The 11,195-nt window shown below is 42.3% G+C and overlaps 1 protein-coding gene across 1 annotated transcript; it reads right to left on the bottom strand.

Annotated features, from left to right (window-relative positions):
* Positions 1-7,862: 7,862 nt before the first annotated feature.
* Positions 7,863-8,901, bottom strand: LOC147963052 (uncharacterized). The gene is made up of 2 exons (XM_087529448.1): positions 8,137-8,901; positions 7,863-8,030 (listed from the first exon to the last, which is right to left on the bottom strand). The coding sequence occupies exons 1-2, from the start codon at positions 8,899-8,901 to the stop codon at positions 7,863-7,865; spliced, it is 933 nt and encodes a 310-aa protein (XP_087385574.1).
* Positions 8,902-11,195: the final 2,294 nt, after the last annotated feature.

The raw sequence follows: 11,195 nt of genomic DNA, 5'->3' as shown, positions 1-11,195 counted from the left end.
AGCATTGCAACCCCAAACAGCCAAGTGCCTCAATGTTGGTTTCCTCCCTTTCCAAAGCTCATAGGGAGTGACCTTTACTGATTTTGAGGGTGAATGATTTAATAAATAAACTGCAGTATGCAGTGCTTCCCCCCAAAAACTTAAAGGTAAACCCGAGTAAGCCATCATGGATCGAACCATATCCATCAATGTCCTATTTCTTCTTTCCGCTACACCATTTTGTTGGGGTGTGTAGGGTAATGTGTAGTGGTGTACTATCCCATGTTCTTTACAGAATTCATCCAAAATTCCGGATGTGTACTCTCCTCCTCTATCGGTCCTAAGGACTTTAATTTTCCCATTTAATTGGTTTTCCACTTCAGCCTTGAAAGTTTTGAACATGTCAAAACCCTCAGACTTGTGTTTAAGGAGGTAGACATAACCGTATCGGGAGAAGTCATCAATGAATGTGACAAAATACACCTTCTGTCCTATCGTGGGTGTTGTCATTTCCCCACAAATATCTGAATGAATTATGGCTAAGGGCTCACTAGATCTTTCGGCTTTAGGAAAGGGAGCTCTAGTCATTTTTCCCATGATGCAGGCTTCACATATTCCATAATCTTCCCATTTAAAATTCAGAATTCCAGAACTAATCAATCTTTTAGTCCTGTTCTTTGATATATGTCCTAGACTTAAATGCCATAGGTAGGATTCGGAACAATTGTCATTTCTGGCTATATTCCTCACAATGGAGTGGTTTTCAGCAACTAAACTGTTCAAAGCATCAATATCGGAAATATCTTCAATATAATAGAGGCCTTCTACACGGCTCCCTGATTGTATTAATTTTCCTTTTAGCAATATTCTAACCTTCCCATTGCCAAAGTTAACATCAAAGCCTGCAGATTCTAGTCTAGATACCGATATGAGATTTTTCCTCATATCTGGAGCAAATACAGTATTCTTAAGGAGTAATATCCCTCCACTTGGGAGTTTTAGATTATAGTCCCCAATTCCTAGTATATCTGCCTTTGATGTTGTTCCTAGATAAATAAATCTAGTTCCCTTTTGTATTGGTTTAAATGAACAGAAAGAATTCCTATCTCTTGCAATGTGTGAGGTGGAGCCAGAATCAACGACCCAACTATTTGACAAGGAAGTTGTAAATAGAGATTCTGAACATACAAAAACATGTGACATACCATCAGGTGAAGAATTTCCCCTTCTATTATCCTGATGCTTGGACTAGTTGTTGTTATACTTCTTATCATCTGGCTTCCTCTTCTTAGTGCACTCAGATCTGAAGTGTCCTTGTTCACCACAATTATGGCAATTAAATTTCCTCTTGTCAACCTTCTGATTTGAGTTTCTTCCATTGTAATCACTCCTATCACGCTTCTGATTTATTTTATCCCTCAAATCTGTCCCATATTTCCTCTTTTGCCAATTCCCCTTGCCTGAAGACTTGTCCTCACCATGGTGTAGTTCATCATGTTGACACCTTCTTTCTTTCCCTTGTGTGGACTTCCTGTCTTCTTCCATGAGTAGATGATGCCTAAGCGTCCTCATGTTCAGCACCCGCTCAGTATGACAAAAGGATAATTTATTCAGATGTGCACTAACAGCTGTGGTTTCTGTCATCTTCGCAGTCAAAAATTGATTCACCAAGCTAAGAACTTTGATAAGTGAAACTTCCCCAAAGTCCTTTTCCAATCTCCTCATTTTTTTGCGAGCTGATTCCTCTGGTTCATATTCTCCGGCTAGAGAATCAGACATAGATCCAAGCATAAACACTCTAGCCTTTTTATTGTCCTTAGTCCATTGAGTAATTTCCTCATGGTAGTTTTCCTTCTCCTCATCCTCAGCTTCAGCGGATGGTTGGGTCGGCTTAGACTGAGTTATGATATAATCAATATTTTCAGCTGTGAGGAGAAACATAATCTTCCTCTTCCAGACAGTAAAATTTGAACCATCCAATTTACAGGACCTAAGTAATTCAGCAAACACACTGTTGGAAGCCATTGGGAAGGGTGATTACCGTAGCAAAATTCCAGAAATCAATCTGTAGCAGCAGCAGGAACAAATAAGTCCGTAACCTGCAGGTTCCGAGTACCCAACAGCAGCTCGTGTGGCTTGGTGACTTCTCTGTGCAGAGGATGTGGAGCAGCCGCGATTCAGCAGGTCAGAGGTCCCGGCTGTGTGACGGCGAGCCGGCGGTTATGGCAGAGACGGCGGCCGCGGGCGGGGACGTCGGACCGGCGGCCGCGACGGGGACGGCGGCCGCGAGAAGTCGCAGGAGGCGGCGAGGTTGGGCGTTGCGAGGTTTGGGCGAGCGGTGTTTGACGAGATCGATCGCTTCCTTGGCGGATATGGCAAGAGTACGCAGCGGAAGTTTGTTTCCAGGAAAAATACAAGAGTTTGACGTCCTTATTCCTATCTCAAATAAAGAGATATTGTACGACCGTCAAAACTCGTTGCAATCTGCTCCGATGCCAATGTTGAAAATAACATAGCATGAGTATGTTTGTCTACCCTCTAATTCCTCCGCCAAATCCGTGGTGCAGCTCACAATGCGTATATGAGGCTAGAGGGTAGGGACATACTTATACTCATATTCCTGAAAATTCAAATCCATATCCGGATAGAATTCAGTTAGACTCCTATTCGAATTAACCAACCACGATCATAACCGATTATTTTCCGAGTCAAATTCCTTCTTATCCTTAAGCACATATATGTGAGATATATGCCACGTTTAAATAGTATATGATTCCTATTTAAATGTGTAGACTTATCAATCTACAAAGCTGAACCTGCAAATAGCCTAACCAATTCCAAACATATACTGTGCCCAGGCAAATAATTCCAGTGTACATATACACACTGTATTCCAGCATAGTTTGTACCCAGCTCCTTGAGTAAATTTCCTCAAGTTCAATTGCAAATATTTGTACCAATCATTCATACACCAATTCCGTATGATTTCATTCATCAACCAAATAAATGTAGTATATAATGTTTTGGAAGACACCAAAAATTCCTACAGCAATTTTCTCAATATTTTTTGACCCCTGTCACATCATGATTGATCCCATGTATTTTTGTATAAATTGATGGCTTTATGTAATTCTAAAATCTCCATTGCATAACCATGTACAACAAGCTAGCAAACCCACCACATATGAATATCAGTTCTGAAACATTGTTCCTATCTTGGTACAAAAATCGACATGCAACTTTTATAAATTAATTTTTATCTTGATATAAAAATATATGGGTCCCTTACTTCAAATATTTATGGGATTTCCTAACATTCTACAATAGAAATTGAGCACTTTGCGCCATCATGATTATGCAAGGATTTGTACTATATACTATATGTGAGAAGATTGGTGGATGTGCCAACTTGTTGGAATTTTAGTAGGGATAAATTAGCACCCTGAAATAACTTCGCTAGCATCACATAGTGGTACATCCTTCACATGCAATGGGTCGGAGTGGATTAACGAAATTAGTACGAATGAGTTGAAGAACTATTGTAGCATGTCAATGTCATACTCAAATTTGTTGTAAGCATCTATGCAGATAGAGAGAGAGAGAGAGAGTGAGAGAGAGAGAGAGGGGGGAGAGGGAGAGGGAGAGGGAGAGGGAGGGAGGGAAAGGGGGAGAGGGAGCGATAGAGAGTGAGAACTGGTTTTGGTTGGCAGAAGAAGAGAAGTGATTTAGAGTAAAGAGATAATGTGTCTTATATGTTAAACATAATTAGTGTTCACCCACTAGAATTATTGTGCCCCCATTGCAACTTGACACATTATATAAAAAAACTAGAAAACCTGTTTTTCCTAAAGAAATAGCATAGTGCAAAGGACATATGCATCAATATAATTGCCTGCCCTACGCTTTGTTCCCGGCTACCTCTGCTTGAAGGAGTGAATGGTTCTCCGCATCTAGGCCTTCAAGAAATTCGCTACGAAGGTGTGCATTCCTTGGCACCAGTAATTTTCCTCGGATGCTTTGGGGGGGAGAGGATGAGGCAGGTGACGCCATAGAGAAGAGGGGAGACCAAGGTGAGAGGAAGATGCGGGCTGAATTTCATGTGTTGAGTGGATACGACAGTGAGAAGCCGTGGCGGGAAGAGATGGCGGCGGAGACGCCGTTGCGGGGAGAGCAAGCCGGGGGAATGATATGTGAGTGTGAGTGTTGTGCCGTTCGGTGTGCGCGCGCGCGTTCGTGCGTGAGAGAGAGAGAGAGAGAGAATTGGTGTTTTCTTTAGGAAAAAATAGTTGTTTTCTATGACAAAAATGTCACACTTTTTTATATAGTGAAAAAAACCACATACCCTACCAAGTTATTTCTATAGAATCATTACCAACAAGTGATTTACCGGTGCAGTTTATTAAAATTGGGATGCAACCGACTCTACTAAAAAGCACGATGCCACCCACTCCGAATAAAATCGGACATATGCTGGCATCTAGCGGTTGACCAATGAATATATATTTATATAATCATACATTTATAAGTTTGTTTTTTGTAGATCAGAGATAAAAACTGATGCCTTCAGATGATGTGTTGAAATTGATTGAAAAATAATCAACTATTATCTCTCTCTCTCTGTGTGTGTGTTGCACATGATAATACAAAAGGTGTATTTTTTCTATAATTTTATTTTTGTAGAGTAGAGAAAGATGGAGACGGATTATGTTGACGTTAAAAAGTAATCCAACGTTAAAAATAATCCATCGATAAAGGACCCGAGACGATATTAATGGGGCCAAAAAATCACCAAGATTTATAAAAAAATACACATATCATCAAATATTAACAGAAAAAAAACTAAAAGGCCCGTGGCAACGCACGAGCATTTTACTAGTAAACAGGAAAATTGCAGATCATCTAATATATCCGAAATATGTTATGTTGACTAGTACTGTTTCTAAAACATACAGACGTAATCATTAAATGTGTTTTTTCTATATATAATTTACCATATTGTAAACTATGTCAAAGGAACCGGCCAACTCTGATTCATGAGAACTGATGTTTACTCCATAGGACGAGTAGGCGTTGTGCTAGTTTTAGGACGGCGATATCCACCACACGTGTGGCATAATAGGCATTCGCCCACACATCGTGTGTGGCATGAGCAGGGGGCAGCCCATACGGGCTGTGTGTGGGCGAACAGTAGAATTACCCACACGTGTGGACGCAACTACTTTGTGCCACACGCCCAACAAATACTACTCATCCCTATCCCGTGTGTGTGGCACGAAGCAAATATGCCCACACATCCTGGCGCAACTACAATAGGTACCCGCGGGATGACAATTTAGTTGCCATCCGGGATGGCAGATGTAGTTATCCGGGATGGCAAATATGGTTGTAAAATCATGACAACTCTCTCTGTTTTGGTTAACTCTACTTACCATGTCTAATTTATGATAGTTGCTGCGTGTAATCAAACCATAATTGTCGTGTGTGATTAACTACTTGCCACATATGGTCAAACAATAGTTGCCATGTGTGTTTACCTAGTTGCCACGAGTGGTTAATCACAGTTGCCATGTATGTTTACCTGATTGCCACGTACGCGCACGTACGCACAACTGCAGTTGCCGTCGAGCAAATGAATCATAGTTGCCATGTGTGTTTACCTAGTTGCCATGTACCGCAACTGCAGTTGCCATCCAACAACGCATGACTGTCGTGTGGGCGAAAAACAGTTCGCCCACACGCGCGTGGACTAGGTGGTGGCTGTGTGGGTAGAAACTAGTTCGCCCACACAGCGCAGGTGGTAACCGTGTGTTGTGGGGCGTGTGGGCGACCTCTCCAACGCCCACACACCGGGTTTGTCCTACGTGGCACGCGAAAACTGCCTCGGTGTGTCAAGATTCGTGTAAACTTAACTGGACGGTGATCCAGACGTGTGGGCGAGTTGCAATGTTGCGACACGTGTGGGCGTTAGTGTTTTCGTAGTTTTAAGTACAAGGGTGGAAAAATAGTAAATTAAACGATATGTTATGATCAGGGGCGGAGCCAGAAAATTTGTCCATTGGGTTCACTCGATAACTACATTCCGCATAGCTTTATTTTAGTTTACCAAGGTATGTACAAACTCTTAAAAAAGTTCCTTATTTTTTTACTGTTCTGACTCGTCATCAACTCAGAAATTTAAGCCTTAATGCAACAAGTATCTTACCGAATCAATGAAAGCATTAAGCCGGATTCGATTTTGCTTTTTTGTAAGATCAGTTTGTTTATCAGAACAACCTGAATTGACTGAACTTGATTCATCAAAGCATCACATCTTTTTTACTATTGCATTATGAAAGCTAATAACATTAGCCTTAGCATCATGGGCATCATGGGTATATAGTCCGTTTTTCTTGTTCCAACCATTCCAGTCATTAATTGCAAATGCGCTAGCCCAGCTTGTCCCTTATTGTAATATTTGAAAAGGTAGCAGCATAAACACAAGGCCTTATGCACTTTATCACTATACTCAAGCCAAGGACCATATTCGTCAACAATCTAGATTAAATCTCTGTTGAGTATCTCCAATCTTCCTCTGTGGGTAATCAAAATTAGACGGTGGCCTATAAGGCCCCTCGTTAAATATTTGCGCCTAATCTCATCTTGCTTTTGTGGATTTCTTGTGTACTCTGAAATTTTCTTCCGATCATCCGGATCATAAGGCAACTCATCTAAGTTAATTTTTGTATGAATGGTAAGCTTTGCGAAATTAGCTGCAATGACATTTGATGCACTTTGCCTACGTCTTATCTAGTGACCGAGTTCCCTTCGAAAAATGCGGCTCCGTAGACTATATCAATCAAAGTTCATGGAGTATTTTTATTTAGAAAAAGACGTGGGCAAAACAATAGCTATTGTACTGAGCTATTAGTCTAGATAGAAAATATACAAGAGAGAGAAGATGCGGCAATTTAATTTAATTACGTCAAGTTTTGCGATTCAATCGTTGCAGATGTCAATCTGCATCCACGTGTGTGCGACGACGGCCGAGTCGCCGAGCAACATGAACAGGATGGGAATTGGAGACACGAACAGAGGAATGATTAAAAAAAGCAGAAGATCAATTTTTTTAGGGGTAAGCAGACGATAGATGAGGCGTGCCCCGTGCGGCTGCATGTTTGCTCTTTCCTTTTGGGCCCTTTCTTCCACGTGAGGTGTATTTTGTTTGTTGGGGTCAGCCAGGATATTTTACTGGGTTCACATCACGTAAATACGTACATATACACACGAATTAGGCAAAATCCATTGGGTTCAGTTGAACCCAATAGCTCTACGCTGGCTCCGCCACTGGTTATGATAAAAATAAAACCTAAATAAAAAAGTTATCACGACAACATCTTCTCGAATATAGTTTCTTACTCATCCATTCATCGGTTCCTATGAGGTGCAAAATTTTATTTTTCAGCTTTGAGTTGAGACACATCTTTCTGGACGGTTGCAAATCCAGATAATTGCTAAACGAATTCAAATGAAACATCTATTTTACAGAAATTCCATGCAACAAACCATTTAGTTAAAGCTTTCCACAGGGTAATATAAAACCACCAATTGCATATCGTTCAATGAGAATAATTGCAAGACATACGTAAGTTAGAATTAACCAAACGGTAACTCAGCAACGAAGGACACATATGATGAAGAAGTAACACATTAATGTTTTGTAAACTCTGCATAACCGGTGATAAGTATTGACAAAACAAAACTTAGCTAGAATATATATCTAAGATAAATATGTAAAAGACAGATAGATGCCACTGACAAAGCAGAATCTTGCAAACATAGTTGGATCATGGATCATATAACTGAACCGCTTGGTAGATATATCAGACATATTACTAGACTTGGATTTAAGAGTAGTCGGTGTGAGAGTCCTCTTCAAACTCCCCATCGTCCGAGTGGTACTCTGAGCAGTCTGAGTCGGCTTCCTGCCCAGCCTCCTCCAAGAAAGCAGCTATCTCCTCTTGCCCTTGCTCAAATACTGGTGGCCACCGATAGGTATCAAACTCCCGCAAGAACTGCAGCGGTATCCCAAAAAGATATTTGAAATATGTTAGTATTACATACGAGTAGTTAAATAGTCAACTGTGAATCTTAATGCAAGAAATTTGATCAAGCAGGTACCGTTGGTTGTGGATCCATATCGCGCAATCTCCTTAGAAAAGCGATGATTTCTTGGTCGACCTCCTCTTCTGTCTTCTCGCGACCACGAATCCTCCTAATGTTGGTGTGCCCTTCCGTCTCATCCTGGCCTTCCAAAGAATCCAAAGAGGGATCGCCTTCCAAGAACGGCTGACGGATCCGGGGAGGGAGAGCACCGTATGGAACGGTGCAGGCTTTGAGGAGCTTGGCGCCAAAGCTGTTGGGGTCATTAGAGTCGGTGACTGTGGTCCCGCTAGAATCCTTCCTTGCCTCTGCCCACAATTCCTTGGCCCGCGCCTGGGACTCCGCCCTTCTGATATAGTAGTCCTCATCCACCTCCACGTAGCCCCTGGTCCGATACTCCTCCCTCCAGTCCTCCTCTTCACCTTCATCATCATCATCAACATCTTCTACACAAGACTCTTCCTTCCCTCCTTCATCATCGTTAACATGACCATCATCATGCTCATCATCATTTTCTTGCCCAGAAGGCTCCTCCTCGGTGATATGGTTCTGGGCCCGTCGGTGGTCGATACTGCACTTTAGGAGCAGGGTCTGCATGACGTCGTCATAGTCCAGCCGGATCTTGCCGCGCACACGGAGGTGCAGATCGATGACGTCGTCGGAGGAGAGCTTGGCGGCCCATGCGCGGGAGAGGCAGCGGCACCGGTGGAAGTCCCTTGGCGGCAGCCGCACGAAGATTGCCTCCAGCGCAAGGTCGGGAAGGAGCGACGCCTCATCACCCATGGTCCACTGGATCGACGACGACGATACTTTGATAGACAATTCTTTTCTGCTCAAAGATAGATCGATTTTGCGCGCACGTGTTGAGACAGATGAGATTGACCCCTCTCACCTCTCGCTATATATGTAGTAGAAGAAAAGTACGCACGTATATATCGGAAGTAGGATGGAACTGGAGATTGATTATTGCCGTACGTGACCAACGAGGTCACGGTCGGACAAGGAAACCAACGGACGTACACGGCTGAAACGCTTTCCCCTACAAGGGTTAGAACCGACTTCATAACCCCGGCAAACGCCCACTGCTACCACATATATTTCCCGTTCAATATATCGTAGAGCTACAATTGTGTTTGATTTCGGTGGCAGTACAATGTCTTGAGTGTCCTATCCTAGAACTAGTACTAGTTTTCTTATTAGGGCACACGTACTTATTAGGGAAACGATTCTATAGGGCGAACCAGCCGAGCGGCCGGTCGCTCATGCGTTCCATCGCAGGAGATCGTCCGTGTCGACGTGAACGGCTGATCACTTGGCGCTGGGGCCCACGCACCACGTCTCCCGTCCCCTGCCTTATCTTTTTCATATTCTAGAATAATCTGGGTAGGGGGCAGCTTATTCTAGAAGTCCAAAGAAGCCACCAATCCATAGGATTCGTAGCGTATGACACAAGGAGAGCCCAACCCATGGATAGGGGAGTGTGCCTCTTTCTTTTTATTTATCAACTTTTGTAAGGGAAACATGATGATACATTTTATTTCAAAACTGTTCTTCCACACGCATCGACCGATCGTGCATTGTATAGTTCGTCGAACAAATTCAGATCCGATAGATGCGATGGGTGAGAAAGAAGAGCTAGCTAAAGTTCAAGCCTTCAAGGAGAGGCTGCTCCGGGTGCCAGAGCCAAGGGGGCACTCCTTCTTGCAAATCTTCATCGTTGCATAGCAATATGCATCACCTGCCAAGCAGCAGTAGCACTGCGGTATGTCGAGTTTGCAGAATGACCAGTTTTTCTTGTAGGCGCACAGCCCATTGGGCAAATGAATCCTGTTGTCGCCCCCGCCGTCGATGATCTGGCCTGAATGAAAACAGATGGTAACATAAAATTGGAACAAGGGTGATCGATCCATGATTAACAAAGAAACAACAAAATCATGCATTGAAAATGTGGATCTTACATTGTGCATTGGTGGCAAGGAGGAGGCAGACGGTGAGAAGGAGCGCAACCACATGGCTGCGGGTCATGTGGTTGTTCATCGTGTGTTGTGAATGCTGATGTTAGTGAAGTGATCAGATCGATGGATTGAAGCACTGGCTTATAGGCATATGTATGTATGTACCAATATAAAAAGACCCAGATAGGTAGATCCAACAAATCTCAGTCGTCAAACCATGTCAATCCAACGACCTATATTGCTCCATTGGCAAGCGCTCAACATATTTAGCATGTAATTAATATCATACCAAATATTAACATCCACATTAACTATGTAATTAATATCCTACCTAATATCTAGGTGCAATTGAATATTTCCCTAATATCAACCTGCATTGAGCATGCGCATTTACTAGTCTTGGAAGTTACAATCGTCCTCAGGTAAAAAAAATATAAAGCTACAATCGTCCTCGGGTACGTATATATACAAGCAGAATAGAATTTCCACCTTTTTCAAACATGAAATTCTAAAATGTTTTCCCGTGTTTGACAAAGATTCCACAATGTAAAAATTAGTCAGGTGGTTTTAAAAAATTCTGTGATTTAAAAGTGTTCACATGTTCTTCAAAAAAGAATGTTCTTGCATTTCAAATATGTATCTACACACATTTGGTTTTTTCTTATAAGGCCTTTTGGTTTTTTCTTAATCCGTATGTATCTACACACATTTTAGTATGTATGTTCACTCATTTTAGTATATATGTTGTCAATATTTTGAAATAGCTACGAAGGGAGTATAATTTAGAAGTTAGTGGGAGTATGACTGTATGAGGTACGGTGTATGGTTGTGTGCAGGGTATGGGCGGCCCTCATGGCCTCCCTTGTGGCCTGCTTGACGAGAGTAGTATGAAAAGTTTGTAAGTATTTCCTTACGCTAGCAGGATTCAGTGACAAGTGTGTCATGCAGTGACCGAGATTATCACCTTGGGATTGACCATGTTTGAATGCAATGTGATCAAATGTATGTTGTGGCCATTGTTGATGAGGCGGGAAGGAGCATAAGTGGGAACAAGGGTGGGGGTGGCGTGTTGAAATAGTGGGCATGGATCAGTTGAATGTCTTAAACACTACTTATTGTGTT

The sequence above is a fragment of the Triticum urartu genome, chromosome 6A (assembly GCF_056163025.1).
Source record: "Triticum urartu cultivar PI428250 chromosome 6A, HENAU_Tu73, whole genome shotgun sequence".
Lineage (NCBI taxonomy): Eukaryota > Viridiplantae > Streptophyta > Magnoliopsida > Poales > Poaceae > Triticum > Triticum urartu.
This window is presented reverse-complemented; position numbering and strand designations above follow the sequence as displayed.

Excerpts from the sequence above, each read along its gene's own strand:
- LOC147963052 (XM_087529448.1), bottom strand. The coding sequence starts at position 8,901 with ATGGGTGATGAGGCGTCGCTCCTTCCCGACCTTGCGCTGGAGGCAATC. Across the intron at positions 8,031-8,136 it reads ATATGGATCCACAACCAACG|TTCTTGCGGGAGTTTGATAC; the intron begins GTACCTGCTTGA and ends ATACCGCTGCAG.